General features: G+C 38.4%; 1 protein-coding gene across 1 annotated transcript in view; it reads right to left on the reverse strand.

The window, feature by feature from the left end:
* The window catches only part of CCDC158 (coiled-coil domain containing 158), a 69,616-nt gene that overhangs the window by 49,019 nt on the left and 3,947 nt on the right, over positions 1–16,650 (reverse strand). The window contains exons 2-5 of the mRNA XM_064485521.1: positions 15,516–15,558; positions 9,776–9,846; positions 8,616–8,759; positions 2,620–2,837 (exon numbers count right to left, since the gene is read on the reverse strand). Of these exons, the coding sequence (XP_064341591.1) occupies positions 2,620–2,837; positions 8,616–8,685 (288 nt within the window). The 5' untranslated portion in view covers positions 8,686–8,759; positions 9,776–9,846; positions 15,516–15,558. The remainder of the gene's footprint in view (positions 1–2,619; positions 2,838–8,615; positions 8,760–9,775; positions 9,847–15,515; positions 15,559–16,650) is intronic.

A 16,650-nucleotide genomic window follows, 5' to 3' on the forward strand; every position in this document is an offset into this window, starting at 1 on the left:
AGGTTTGACTTAAAATACAAAGCAAACATTCACTGGCATAAAAGTGGGAACAGAAGCCATGGGAAACACTATGTCTGTTACAGAGGGTTTTGCTGGAATAAGAAACTGGAAAAGAACGAGCAAGAGGAAAATCAAGAGAGGTGTTTCCAAGACACCTAAGAGAAAAGAGAGTTTCAAGAGAAAAACAATTGTCATGTGTATCTAATGTCGTTGAAAAGTCAAGTAAGATGAGGAATGTAGAGCATCGACTGGATTTAGCATCATTGCTTAACCCTACTGTAGCACCAATGTCCTGCTACTATCATTTTCTGTTTTAAGTATCTCAGCCATAAGACTGTAGGTGTGTACATAAAAAGGACCACACCTTTTCCACCTTTATATATCCATGCTGGTATAATAGCTGTTAATAGGAGGTTTGTGCTAAACATTACAAGTACCCAAAAAGCCCTAACATTTACTGGTTTAACAAATTTATTGGGACCAATCAAGTGTCACACACACTGCTAGAGGATAAACATGAAAAATTAATTAAGACACTGTTTCTTCTCTCATTGCTACCTCTGTGTTTCATCTAGCTATCTATCTATGTATCATCTGTCCATCTTTATTAGTGTACTTATCATAAAGTATTGTCAATATTTATATGCCAGCTCCCTTTCAAGGCTATGAACTCCTTGTGAGTCCTATCTTATTCGTCTTTGTATCCTCTGTACTTAATACAGTGGCACATCACTTTTAGCACTTAAAGTTGTAGTTTTTTTAAGGGCTCACAGTCTTATGAGGCAGGACAGTGTATTAATGACTACAATAAAGTGTATTAAATACTATAGCAGATGTGCACACAAAGAGTAATAACTGTGTACAGGAGGACAGACCTACTTGTGTCTAGAAGGAAGGCTTCAGAGAAGGAAATGCTTGAGCTGAGTCTTGATGGATCGTAAGTTGCCAGGCAGACAGGTAGAGAAGAGGAAAGAACCTGGGCAAAGGCATGAAGGTCTAGGACAGTGCAGTACGTCCAGGGAAGAGCAAGTAGCTTGACATTGCTGGAATGGAGGGTACACACAGGGAACAGGTAGCAGAAGAGGCTAAAATGCACAGGGAGAAATCAGATCACAAAGGCTTCTGTATGAGGTAAGTTTGACTTCTAGGCTATAATATATGTCATTAGTTATAATATTTTGAGCTATTCAAGTTTCATTAAGATTATACCATGAGCACAGCAAAAGAAACATTAACAACATGAAAAGACAATCTATGAAGTGGGGAAAAATAGTATCTGCACATCACACATCTGATAAGGGGTTAATATCCAAAATATATAAAGAACTCATACAAATCAATCACAGAAAAACAATCCAATTATAAATGGGTAAAGGACCTGAATAGAGATTTTTCCAAAGAAGATATACAAATGACCAACAGGTACACGAAAAGATGCTCAATATCACTAATCATTAGGGAAATGCGTATCAACACTACAGTGAGATGTCACCTCACACCTTTTAGAATGGCCATCACCAAAAAGACAAGCAACAACAAATGCTGGCAAGGATGTAGAGAAAAGGGAACCCTGTGCACTGTTGATGGGATTGTAAATTGGTACAGCCACTATGGAAAACAGTGTGGAGGATCCTCAAAAAGCCAAAAACAGAACTCCCATATGATGCAGCAATACCACTTCTGGGAATATATTCAAAGGAAAGAAAAACACTATGTTGAAGAGCTATCTGGACCCCCATGTTCATAGCAGCATTATTTATAATTGCCGAGACATGGCGACAACCTGTGTCCACTGACAGATGAATGGATAAAGAAGTTGTGATGTGTGTGTGCTTATATATATATGAATATTATTCAGCCATAAAAAGGAGGAGATCCTGATATTTGTGACCACATGGATGGACACTGAGGGCATTATGCTAAGTGAAGTAAGTCAGACAGAGGAACACAAATACCAAATGATCTTGCTTATATGTGCAATTGAAAAAAACAAAAAAGAACTCATAGAAAAAAAGATCAGATTTGTAGTTTCCAGAGAAGGGTGGTGGGGAGAAGGGGAACTAGATGAAGTGGTCAAAAGGTACAAACCTCCAGTTATAAGATACCTAAGTACTGGGGATGTCATGCACAACATAACGACTACAGTTAACACCATTGTACAGCACATACAAAAACTGTTAAGAGATTAAATCCTGCGTGCTCATGACAAGGAAAATAATATTTTCTGCTTCTTTTTTTAAAATCTATATGAGATGATAGATGTTAACTAAATTTACTGCAGTAGTCATCTCATGGTATATGTAAGTCAAATTATTATGCTGTACACCTTAAAATTCCACAGTGCTATATGTTGATTTTTTCTTAATAAAACTGGAAAAAATATACAATTAGGTCAAGAGATTATGACTAGTTATTAACAAAAAATAAATAGCCATGTAGACTTTTCATCAGCCCTATTTTTAATACTGAAATAGAACACATAGGCCAAATTAACCAGTTTAACCAATAAGTCCATTATTAAGTTTTTCTTCCAGAAAGTTTAGGCTCTGTTCCAAATCACTGTGTCTCACTGTCTTCCCAAAACAGCATCAGGTACTGGAGGAAAAGAATGCAACTCACCTCATTTAGTCTTCTCTGCAAATCTTTGACTTGATGTGAATATTCTTCCAAAACACGTTCAATGTGCTCCTTTCCAGGGTAAGGAATGGCTTTTCTGTGAGAATCAAGTTCCACTTCATATTTAGGGAAAAAAGGAATCTGTGTCAAAGTCCCAGTTGAAGACGTGTTTTCAATTACTGTTCCACGAATAGAGGACACAAAAAATGGACTCGAAGAACCTAAATATTAAAGAATTAATTAATTAACAATAATAAGATAATTTTGTGGGAAACAACGTCCCTGGTGATTCCTTTACTGAACCCTGAAGGAGCTCGAGGTCTCATGGGGTAACAGACCAGGGAAAATCTCTCAGAGAGCAGAGCACAAGGCAAAGAGGAGGAGCAGGTCAGGAAGGAGGAAGGGTGTTTTCACCTGATAGTGACCAAGGGACACTTGACGGAAATGAGCCTTGAAGCATCTCTGATAAGACTAAACTAGTCTGGGAGGCAGGAGAAGAGGAAGGGTACTCCGGGCCCTGGGAGCACCATCCTTATTGGCCGAGAGTCTTGAGGCGCCATGGCACATTCTAGGTGAAAGGAAAGTCGTGGCCAGATATGAGAATTAAAACATAGGACAAATCATGAAGGGCCTTTGGTCACGCCAAGCAAGGGGTCTGGATTTCATCTTGAAAGCTCTAGGGAATCATTAAAGGACTTGGAAGTAGAGGGTAACCTAACTAGACTCTCTGGCTTCCGTGTGGAGAGTGGCTGGATGGGGACAGAATGAGGTAGAGAACCCAAGTAGAAGGCGGCTTTCCACAGTGCAGGCAAGACACAGCAAGGCTCTGCCCTAAAGCAGAGGCAGTGGTGACAGAAACAAGGGCGTGGATTTAAGAGGTATGGTAAGTAAGTAAGAGAGAAGGAGACATCAAAGACTTCTCTTCAGTTTGGGGTTTCAGCAACATTCAAGTAATGATGTTGACTTGCAAATACTGTACATGGACTTGGCGTGTGGGAGAGTGTTTTGCTTTAGAGCTCAGGATTTGTGAATCATCCTCATGTGAGATGTGAGTGCTAGTGAACCCCTGGAGCCAGTGGGATCACCTAGGGTCGGTGAACAGAGTGAAGAGACAAGAGCAAGAAGAGCGCTCTGAAGAAATACTGATATTTAAACGGAAGACAGAGGGAGTAAAACCTAGTAAGATTTTCAGAAGACGCATGAAGATTTTGGAGTATTATACTCAAGAACCACCCCTGGCTTGGACTGAGGGACAGAGGCAGTGTGAGATGGAATGAGGCTTTTCCACAAGCAGGCTGAGAAAAGCCACTCAGCTGAAAACATATGCTACCTTTCATGCAAAAGGAAGAAGCACTCCAAGTCAGACCCAAGCGTCCAGTAGATAGAGCCAAGAACCGCGGAGAACTACTCCCAGGCCTGAGTCCTAATCAGGCAATGGTCACCTCGTGCCCAGCTGGCTTTTAGAACTGTGACAGACACATGTGCTTATGTTTACTGCTTTTCCAATAGGAGTGTGGGTAGTGGTTATCTTATGCCTGGCTCCCACTGGATGTTGGGTGTCTCAAGCCTTCAGATAAAGAGGACCTCTACTCAAGGAGCTATATTTAAAGGACTACAATTGAGGAGTTTCATCCATACTTGAATCTAATTTAGATTCAGTGATTCTGGCGTTTGAGTGAAAGCTACAGTGGGATCAGACTGTTCGGGGACTTTTTAGGGGAGTGAATGTATTTGGCATGTGAGAGAAATGTAAATAATTTGTGACCAGAAAGAAAACTGTAGTGGTTTTAAAATATGTCCACAAATTCTTTGATATGCCCTCCTTTAATAGGTGGAGGTTAATTTCCCTTCTATTTGTAAGAAAGGAGAAACAAGAGTGTATATGTATGTGTATGTGTATGTGTGGCATTTGCTTAATTTTGCAAAAAGGAAACAACGTAAGAATAAGACAGAATCTCACTAAAGCAGCTATCTATGGGGTATAGGGATGGGTGGAAACAGAATGGAAGAGATAAGAGATGGTAGGAAGACTACTGAACATACCTTTTTATAAAGCTTTCACCTTTCAGCCAAATACATGTTATACACGTTCAAAAAATAAAATGAACTTGAATACTAACAGCAACAAATAAACCTAGGTGCACAGTAAGTTGATAACATAACCTCACAGAGAAAACAGTTCCTTCTAGTAACTTTAGAACACAGCACCTAACTATATGTGAACTTAGTAGATAAGCTGTTAATGAAGTATTGTTATAATTCTGAAATGATTTTGTGTGTACTGTAGAAAGAAAAAAATGAGTAAATATTCTGAAGGTTTTTGAAACTTGAGTTTTCACAGTAAGGGAGATTACAGATATGGAATGGGGGAAGATGAGGAAGAACCCTATGGTACTGAATTTGAATTTGAACATACAATAAAAAAAATCTAATTCCAAGCTTTAGAAACTGACCGCTCCTAGACACAATGACATGTCAGTAGCAATATGCACATGACATCTTGGTGTCTGAACACTGCTTTCTACTAAAAGAAACCAGGGCTCCTTAGTGAACGGCTGATTCTAGGTCTGGTGGAACAGGCAAAGTACAATGTGAGCCTGGAACATTTTGATGTGCCAGGAAGCAATGAAGTGGGTCATGTTTTAAGACAACACAGAAACTGGCCTAAAGGGGCTGGCCAAATTTGATACAATTGAGCATCAAAAACAACAGTGACAGCAATGCATTCCAGAACTTTGAATCGAAAACAATCTATGGATCTATAGTGATAATAATGAAAAGAAAGGTTTTATTTCCTGAAAAATGTAAGCTGATAACTATTCCTAAAATTAGAAAATCATCAATGTAATAATTGATTCAGGTGAGGATCTTCAATTCTAAAACCATTGGATGAAAGGTTATTTAGTACTAGGATATTCACAAGGTCTCAAAGGGCCTCCTATAGGTGACTTATTAATTATAAAGGGGAATTATAACTTTAAATTAGTGAGATCTGGCATTATGCGCTCCCTGAAGTATGATGTAGAAGTATACAATGTCACCTATATAAAACTCTTGCCAAATGAGTTTAATCTGAATCTAAACATGAGAAACAGTCAGAAAAATCTAGAATGTGGGACATTCCATAATACAACTGGTCTGGACTCTTAATTAAAAGAAAATGTTGGTCAAGGGGAACGAGCTCACTGGACTTAGCAAAAAAGAGAAAATCTAGTCACTGCAGCCACAGTGATTTCATTGGAACACTAGGTTCAAAAGTCCTACGGCAGTAGTTCACAGAGTGAATGGATGGTGAGGATGTGAAGACAGTGAATGCAGACTTGTCTTGCAGAAGGCACAGCTATGAAGGAAGAAGAAATAAGGAAGCACAGGTTGAGGAGAAGGTTTTATTTTTTGTTGTTTTGATGTGGTATATTTACTTGTTAGTATTTTTAGACTGGGAGCGATTTAGCATGTTCACTTTGATGGATAAGTGCAAATGGAAAGGGATGGAAGAAATCAGAGTCAGAGGGGCCCAAGATTCTGCAGAGATTCTGGAGCCAAATCTCTGAGGAGGCTGAGATGGTGAGAGTGGGAGTGGGAATTAAGGCATGGAAAGCAAATTAAGAAGGTCCCTCCCCCACCGAACTATGAAGAGGCGTGGCTGTGAAAAACAGTGACATTTTCTCTGGACATTAGGAAATGACGTTATCTGAGAGTGAGAAAGAAGGCGGGAGGGTAAGGGACTAGAGAATGGTATAATTTTGAAATAAGTACTGTGGGAATTTAGAGAGAGAACTGGCTAAGATCATGAGAAAGATCTCCTCAGCAGCTTCAAGGGCCCAGTCGGGATGGGAGGCTATGACTCTGAAACGGCAAATTGGTGGAAAATCGACATTTGTGTATTTTCTTCCAGCAGCCCAGTACAAAAATGGAGATGGCAGTCAGCCTGATAAGGACTGGGGTTTTCCTGTAAGAGTGCAAAGAAGAATAAGAGGAAAAAAAGGAGGTGAGGATCCTGGCAAATAACTGGCTGGAACAATGAATGACGCAAAACAAAGTGAAGACAGGAAGAGGCTGATAGTTTAAGGGAAAACAACAGGAACCACAGCAGCTGTGCTCCACCTCGGCTGTGAATCAGGGTCATCTGCAGAGCTTAAACACACACGCAGTGGTGCTCCAGTCCCCCTCCACAGCACTGACTCAGGATCTTCAGGTGAGGGTCTAAGTCATCTAACAGTTCAAAAATCTCAGAAAGTGATTCTGACAGGGGACCATGGTTGAGAACCACTACCTTCATGAGGCAGAGAAATCAGTGCTGTAGGAAGAAGGGAGTGAGAGTGCTGGGAGATAGGAGGCTGGACTACACAGGTCCAGCCCTTCTCGGTCATAAGATCCAAGACAGGGAAGCGAGTAGCTCAAGTACAGGTCAAAACGATTAGAACTAAAAAGGCCTGGAAGCTGCGAGTCTACGTCTGAGACAGTCATCCACGAGGACAACGACATTACGGGACGTGATGTGTCTGAGGATGGAGCCACAGCCCATGTGCTAAGGACCAGCACCCCTGATGGAGATGAGGGACCCAGTGCAGGTGGGGAGGTGAGTGAGGGGAACCAGCAGGTTAAGGGGCACAGTTGGGTGGAGGTGGTGATGGCATGAGCAACCTAGGAAGCAGAAGCTTTTACAAAATAAGGGTGCTAAAAGAAAGGTTTTTAAGGCCAACCAGTGAAACAGCGGAACTGTAACTGAAAAAACAAACTTACAACAGACCCGTAAATTCTAGATGCATTCTTTCAGATGACAGCCACAAGACAAGGAAAGCAGCCAGGGCTGTCAGGTCATCTGCCTGACTGCCAGAAAACCCATTCTCTGTCCCATCTCTGTCCTGCTGTGTGTTGTAGAGAACTGCTTTTCCCAGGCCCCTGCCCAAACGTTTCTTGGTGGGTTAGCAGAGGGAGGTGCTGGGAAAGATGAGGAGGCAGGAGGTGGGGAGAAGCTAAGGGACTGCTCCTCTCTCTGGCCTCAGATGGGCTTCGGGCAGTGAGTGTGGCTTCAGCTCCCGCAGGCGGCCGTCCCGTGGTTCCAGCTCCGGCTTCTAGGCTGTAGAGCAGTTCCTGTTCTCAGGGCCCTGCTAGCCCACAGGCTGGGGCAGCTCCCTGCAGCGGCTCATCTCTGGGTTGTGTCATTCTCCATGAGGCTTCTCAGCTCTTTCAACACCTGTGTTGTCAGTTCCCTGTGTGAAATGCCACTTATTTACGCTACCTGTTTGTTTTCCTGCCTGCTATCTTCTGATTGAAATAATTTTCTTTAGAGTTGATGGGGGCCTGAACTAGGACAGTAATCACGGGAATGAAAAAGAAAATGCATTCAAGAGATTTCTGACAACAGAGGGAGCAGGACCTGGTACCTGACTGGAGGAGGGCAGGGGTGCAGTAAGGGAAAAGAAGCCAAATGATGCAGAGTGCAGGCTTAGAGCAGACCGAGGAAGAGGAGGCATGTAGATAAACACAGAACATGCTTCAGTGCCTCAATATGAAAGAATCCTCATACCAGAAAAGTAATATAACAGATATGCTATTTTTAAAGGACTAAAAAACTTCTTCCTCAAGAAGCAGAATTATAAATCATCTGGTAAACATTCATGACTGAGGTCTGTGCCCTGCAGTTAAAACCAAAACGTACTGAAAAAAATAGCAGTTTGTATGAATATTATGAAGACTGCTTAGTTCTAATTTTTCCCCATTTAGTTTTTTTTTTATTTTTTTCTTTTTTTAATTGAGTTATAGTCAATTTACAATGCTGTGCCGAATTCCAGTGTAGAGCACAATTTTTCAGTTATACATGAACATACACATATTTATTGTCGCATTTTTTTCGCTGTGAGTTACCACAAGATCTTGTATGTATTTCTGTGTGCTATACAGTGTAATCTTGTTTATCTATTCTACATATGCCTGTCAGGATCTACAAATTTCAAACTCCCAGTCTGTCCCCATTTAGTTTTATAAAAAACACATACCTGCATTGGATGTAATGCCACTACCTGATAAAAGATCTTCATTATTTGATTCACAAGGTTTTTGTTCCATATTAAGTATCTGCTACGTCTTCTTAGAGATCTTGAAGTATGAATGCTTCCCTACTTAGTTCTTTTAGTTCTTATCTATAAAGACAGGGATGCAATCTTTAATAAGGTATTATGAAAAAAGTTCACAGAGGAGGAAATGACTTTGTTCATATTTGAAATTTAGTAATAATTTTTCAACAGGAAAATATTTACACAGAAAAATTTTATTATCTAAAATTAACAAGTGAACAGAATCTTACTGTAAAATTTGCTTATTTTAATGGCCAAGTAGCTGACTGAAGACAACCTGAAAATCAAAAACTAACACTTTAATTATTATGAGTATCAACACTCTGATTTGGGGAAGACATTTTCTCTTCTTATGTCTGTCTCTCTCATAAAGTTGTATTGTCAAATAATAGAAGAAAACACTTCTCAATAAAAATCCACAAATTAGGGGGGAAATCACAAATCAGCAAATTGGAAATCATTAATAAAAGTTTAAAAACTACTTTGCTATCACGTAGTGCTCAGAATTTTAGATTATGCCAAGAGAGGACTTCTGGTTTGGAGAATATGTGTGGTGACCTGGTTTCAAATCTCCCCCCTCATCCTCTGAAAAAAACATAAAATCAACAAGAAGAACAAATACATAAAACCACATGGGCTCCAAGCCTTCGGCATTCCCAGAAGACAGAGAATACCACAATCTTCAAATCACCTGTCAGCAGAGGGGAATTTTTTCCAGAAGTGCTCCCACACTCTACCTACCAGCACCACAGGCCTGTGGGTACAGACGACAGGAGAGGAGAGGTTGAAAAGACTACAAGGAGCAGAGGGCTGAGAGGAAGCACAAAGTCACCTCCAGAAAGTGAACAAGAAAAGCCAGGACACCAAGCACAGGTTGGAACTTGACAGTCCAAAGCCGCGGCTGTGCAGAAAGGGCTTGAGAGTGTCAGCCTCAGAGAAGAGTGTTGGGGGAGAATCAGATACGGAGAGAAGAGGTGGTCTCCCCTGAAGACATGGCAGTAAAGGCAAGAAGGAAATGAGAAGGGAAAAGTCAGGAACCAGCAGAAACAAAAAGAAGCAAGATAGGCCGACAGTCCTCCTACCTCTCCCACCCAGCATCACCATCATCCATACAAGAGGAAGCGCAGAAGATGGCTCTGTCAGACGAGGAGTCCTGTCCATGAAAGAAATAGGAATAGATAAGCGTAGACCATAGACCACATCCATACAAAACTACCGCAAAATGTCAGGAAATGTGATAAAATCTTTTCTGCTCATGAGAAGTCCCTCCCAACCCCTCCCCACCAACAAACACGAAGTCAAAGAAAACTGTAACACACACTCCAAACTTTACCAAATATTCCCAAACAAGCACTTGGGGATAAAGTAAAGTCACCCTTGAATCAGAATTATAAAACCTAAAAACAGAAATGGACAAGAAACAAAACAAGCAAACAAAATGAGAGTTGATTAAATGAAAGAAAGAGAAAAAAAAAGACAAAATTATATCAGAAATGAAAACCAAATTACAAAGTACAAGGGAGGATAGACATGATGTAAACTTAACAAAGACACTGAAGAAAGTCAGGAAAACAACCAAGAAGATGAAAACTGAGATACAGAAGAAAAAAGGGTGAGAGAGCAAGTGAATGAGATGGAAACAGGCAAAGGAGGTTGAACACAGCTGGTGTCCCTGAAGAAAAAAAATCAAAGCAATGAAACAGAACTATTGTTTAAAACTATAAACCAAGGAAGTTTCCTAAAATAAAGCAAAAGACTCAAATCTACACATTTTTCATACTAGGGAAAAATCAACCAAGAATGATCAACTCTGAAATACATCCTAATAAAACAATATTAAGACTTTAAAGATTATGAAAAAATTCTCAGGGTCTTCAGGCAAAAAAGGATGAAATAATTTACAAAGGCAAGAAGATTAGAATGGTATCAGATTATTCAAAAACAATATACAAAGCAGGACAACAGTAAAACAGTGTTTTCAAGAAATATAAGGAAAGAGAGTACAATTAAGGACATTATATCCAGCCAACACCTCCTTCAAAAGATTCAAAGCCACAGAAAAGCAGTTCTGAATGTGCCAGAACACGGTACACATGTGCCCCTCCAGGGAACCTACTAGGTGGTGAAGCTTCCTCCAACCAGTAGATGAGCAGCAAACGTGGCAAGGTGGTAACAACTGGTGAAAATCTCTGGTTTTTCCGTAGGTTTTAAATTTTTCAAAGCAAAATTTGGAAAACAGGTAAGGATGAGTATTTTTTTTAAATGATGACTGGGAAAACTTTGAAAAAAGACTGATGATGATCACTTAAATATTCAGCTGCAGAGCTGAGACTAAAACATGGGTGGGGCAATGGCACTGAAGAATAACATATCAATATTATATATGTGACAAAGGAGAGCAGAAGTAACTAAAGATGGGAAGAGAGAACAAAAGGGAAGGTAGAAGACCACTAGTTGTAAAGAACGCCATTTAAATTTGACAAAAAGCAAAAGGGGTTTCTTACTTTAAGAAAAAGGGTTTATAAGTGCAGCATAGACAGCATTAAGGCAAATGTAACTACTAGAAAAAATAAAGAAGAAATACTAAATAGACATAGTAAATATAATACATGCAGTAATTACACCATAAGATAATAATGTAATAATAATGTGACAGAATTTAGGCAGTCATATCAATAAACCCAAAGGGACTTAACTCGCCTATTCAAAGAATAGGATTTTCAAATTGGCTCTTAAAAAAATTCAACTCTGCTGTACACAGAGGACACTAAAAGGCAATGATTCAAAAAGATTACAAATAAAGTGATGGGCAAACATCTGCCAGGCAAATAAAAACAGTAAGAAAGCACCGGTTAAAATCCTGACATCATGCTATACACCTGAAACCAACATTGCAAATCAACTACACTTCAATAACATTTTTTTTAAAAAATCCTGACACCAAACCAAGTAGTCTTCAAGCCAAAGGGTATTAAATAAGACAAAGGGCACTGAAAGTTAAAAGCCACAATCCACAATAAAGATACACTACTTCTGACCCTATGTACCATTTAACACAACAACCACTTAGATGCAGTAAGAACTGGAAACACAGTAATAATGAGACTTTAACAGGCCATTCAGTAAGTCAAGTGGCCAAAAAATTAAATAAGGATATAAAAGATTTAAATGAAATAATCACTAAAGTAGACTTTTTAGATATATATTGAACACTACACTTGGGTAACAGAGAATATACCTTCCTTTCAATTGCACATGGAATATTCATAAAAACCAATCATATTCTAGGGCACAAATAAAAGATCAGTAGGTTCCATAAAGTAGAAATGTTACAACCCCCCCCTTCTAGTCACAATGTAATAAAACTAGAAATTAAAACTCAAAAGCAAAAAGCTCTCTCCACTTGGAAATTAAAGGGCCTTCAATTAAATAACCCTCGTGTAATAAGAGAAATAAAAATATAAATTTTTAAATCTCTGAAAAATAATGACAAGGAAAACACCATATATCAGAATCTGAGATACATTAAAGCAATGCAAAGAGGAAAATTTCTAACCTCAAGGTATTTAAACACCTATTTCTATTTTAAAAGAAGAATGAAAATAAGTGAATGATTTTTAACACAAAAAGGTAGGGGAAAAGAGTATAACAAAAGAAAGCACAATGTTTTCTTCTTAATGAAGAAAACAGAAAAACAATACATCAAATTAATGAATCAAAATCCTGATTCTTTAAAAAACTAGATATAGGCAAGGATCATCAAAATGATGGAAAAAAGATCACATATAACATACTGCTTATCATTTTTACATTAATTCACAATGTAAGCACAGTGTTAAATTTTTTTTAAAAAAACCTGTGAGCTAAAAAGATTTTTTTGGAATAGAATTCCTTTTTATTTCACTCACAGTTTTTCTCTTTAGATTACTGAGGTGCCATCTGTCAAAACTACAATTAGATAAATTCTACCTTAATATGTTTCGTGCTATCATTTTTAGGAAATAAGTACTAGGTAGGGAGACATTCCATAAAGAATTATAACAAATGGAATGTTAACTCAAGATTGCTAGGCAACTTAAACATTCTAAATAGAAGAAACTGCTGTTTGGAAAAAAAAACTCTCATTTAAACAAGTTTTATCATGAATGTTTGCTAAGTAACTTAAACACTAAAATGATGCATTTCGAGATTCTTCAGGGTGATGAAAGACACTAAGAAAATGTAAATTACTAAATAATGTTATTACCATAAATTACAGAAAGATCAAAAGCATGAAGGAATGAGCAGGACAGGCAGAATCATAGCCCAGCGCTGGGGGACCATACACTAACGCCCTCTGCTTGATACCAGAGTCGTATCAGGAAGAAAACAGAACCTACAAGCAAGGTAAGCTGAGTGGGAACTAGAAGTTGGAGAAGAGAAAAGAGAAGAAAGGAAAAGGTCTGACTTTGGAATATTCCATATGAAAACCATGTTTTCCTTTGGCGTAAGATAATGACGATAAACTCATTAATTCAGTATCCAATGACTGGTGGTAGGCCATTGAAGAGCTGCAGTCTTCAGAGGGAAATCTTTTTCTTGGAAAATTAACAGTTTAAAGAAGACAGCATAGGCTTATTTACTTAAACAAGAATTTAAAACCACCATTTATTCGTAAAGAGGCTTAGCACCTCTATTTGCCAATGCTGCCAGTTCCTTTATGTACCTTAGGGTAATGAAGCCTGTCTTTAGAAGTATTTGCAATCTAGATTTTTCACTATTTTAGACTGAATATATGGTCAAATCTTTCTGTGTTTCTCTACTTTCATTACACCATAAGAACTGAAACATTATTCCTATTCTCAGGCATAAAACTTACTAAATTACTAAGGATTCCTGGAAAAAGGAAGGTCTTTTTGCCTCAGTAAGTTAAAAATTGTGAAAATGCTGTACTTTTTGATTTGGGGATCATAACATGAACTTACATGTGTTTGATTTAAATCTCTGAGTGAAGTACACAGATGAGATCTTAGCCTCTTCTAGTATGCCCAAGATTATTAAGAACAATTCTGCCTGATTTAACATTATGGGCAGGTTCACACTGAAAGGAGCCTTAAATTTCTGACAGGTAGTAGCTAAGGAAAAGATTCTACTCTGGTTATTTAATTGAAATGTTGCAGGAAAGGCTTTAGAAACCACAGACCACAAAAAGAGGACTTTTGGAGGAAAATAATTTATGGGCTTTACTTTTTGTTACACAGTTCACCTACAGGGCTTAGAAGTATTTCCTGGGTTCTTATCCCTTCTCCTTGGCTCCCAAAAGGCCGTAGTGACTGTGCGCCTGTACTTTCCCTGATGTGAACAGTCCTCACCTTGTCTTCTTTCCTTGTGGCTACTTAAGGTGGACCTCTCCTGTGACTGGGGTAGAATGTGACAATCTCTGTAGTAAGTCGATTTAGAATCTATGCTCTATTTTGATCAGGAAAGATTCCTTTATAATGTGTGTTATACTTAGGTTCCTGGATTCATCAACAAATGACTGAAGCCCCTAGGATGCTGAACCACTCTACCTTTCACAGAAGTCTGAGACTAGTGATTTTGTAAAACTGGTTCGTACTCTCGTAGAACCAGTCTGCAGGTATGTTTTCCTAGGAAATTCTCAGGTACCCCAAGATTGATCCAAACACCACATATCTGGGCTGGTACAATCTCAGAAATGCAATGAGGAGTTATTGCTGAGCAACCCTTTACTGCCTGAGTTATTGCTAATTGTTACTATTAACTTCACATCACTCCCGGTGTCTGCTTTCTCAATCACATTCCTTCTCTCTAGATGTTGTCATTGACTGTTAGGGTTCAAATCCTAGCTCTGTGATCTACCATCTCTGTGACCTTGAGGACAATATTTAACCTCTGTAAGACTATAAGATGGAGATAGAATATATACCTTAAAAGAGTAAGAGTTAACTGAGATAAGTCACTCAGTCTCACCATACAGTATTTGCCTCAATCTATCGGTACACAGTGCCACACAATGGGATAGTAAAACATGAAAATAACAATGCTGTCTTTATAATTTAAGTAGTGTATACCAGCTCACTTTCTCATAATAAATAGCTCTATCTTTTTATTTATCTAGGAAGAAGATGTAAGTTTCATAAAGGTCCACTAACAGCAAAGTAGATTGAAACTGCATTGAGTAAATACAGGGACCATTACAATGCAATATAGAATTACTCTATTTAAGATAATCTTCATCAGCACATAATACCATCTCGAAGGGAGGCAGTACAGAAGCAGCACATCACTCAGAATCAGGGAACCTAATTTTGTTATTGGTTACCTGTGAAAGCAGGGGCAATCTTTTCACATCTCTGAGCCTCAATTTCTACCATTACTAAATGAGATTACAGTTGTGCTTTCCAAACTTTTTTTTCTTTTTTTAAAAAATTTTATTTTATTGAGTTATAATCAGTTTACAATGTTGTGTCAATTTCCAGGGTAGAGCACAATTTTTCAGTTATACATGAGCATACATATATTTATTGTTGCATTCCAAACTTTTTTTAAGCAGTGGAAGCCTTTCTTTGAATCTTCAAATCCCAGACTGCACACCCTCCTCTCTGCCCTTGAAACACCTTTATAGATTGCAGAAGGCTCCACTGAGCAGAGTTTGAAAAAAAACACAGAGATAAACCCCTTGTAATTTTATCATTTCAGATATTCCAGCCTAGGCATTCATCAAGTTCAAGACTTCAAGCTCTAAAATTAGATACAGATTAGTGTATCAGCTGTATATATTCACAATTCTTAAATATAACCCAAAAGTAAAATAAGAAATACCTTAATATCTGGATATTCTTATTTTCACTTATCCTATTAACACCTGAAAAACATAAAATATTTTAAAATCTGCTTTTTAAAATATAATACTTCATTACCTGAAATTTATTATTTTTAAAAAGTTCAATCAAGTCACAAGTTCATTTTCATCACTTAAGATCTTGACAACACCTAAAACACCACAGCAACAGCAACAACTTTAAATCTTTTTTCTTTAGCTTATCTTGCATATGAAAATTTATTTTAATTAATAGCCTATGGCACTTAATCTAGGCTATGTTTGTACATCAGAACATGTTCAATTATATGCTCCCTGCTGGTCCAATGCCAATCTTGTTGGTACAGGTCTCACAGACATTATCAAGATAACGTAGCAAGTAAACCTACAAGCCCCCCATATCTACATTCCCAGATCTGACCTTTCTCCAGGTACAGCTCACACTGACTTAAATAGATCCCTGAATGTCTCTGGCCATTTAAACTGTTTTACCCTTCTTAGAGATGCTCTGACCAGAAAACAGATCTTGTGCTTGGTCAGAAAAGTTACTGGGTAGAGGAACTTCCATCTGTAAATCAGATATAGGTCTATAAATTTTAAGTAATGGAACTAAGATAAACAACTAGGATTTTTGGAATATCTCAGGGGACTCTACATGAGCAGATGCCTCACTAGAAAAATGAATGACAATACAAACATGAAAACATTATGTAATACACCTGAAACTGATATAACGTTATATATCAATTATATCTCAACTGAAAAAAATAGAATGACAATACTCTATATGCAGAATTAGGACTAATGAGCAGAAGTAAAGGGAGGTAGGTTCTAGCTGAGGGTGGAGATGGACATTCCAAAAACTAGAGCATGTTGAATATATACTTGTTGGACTTCCTTGTGAGCTGTTCAAGCTGAGAGTAGATGAGCATTTGTTGGGATGACAACCGCCACTGGCTGGCCTCTCTTGGGCACAGTGCTGGACTAGAAGATCTCTAAAATCATCTCCAACCTGGACATTCTGTGATTTTGTATGGAGAACATTCAGCAAAAAGATGACCAAAACCACAATGACTTCTCACAAGTGATTTCAGTCACCAGCAAGCCAGATAGGGACAATTCCATCTTCCAGCAAAT

This window comes from Camelus dromedarius, chromosome 1, assembly GCF_036321535.1.
Source record: "Camelus dromedarius isolate mCamDro1 chromosome 1, mCamDro1.pat, whole genome shotgun sequence".
Taxonomy (NCBI): Eukaryota; Metazoa; Chordata; class Mammalia; order Artiodactyla; family Camelidae; genus Camelus; species Camelus dromedarius.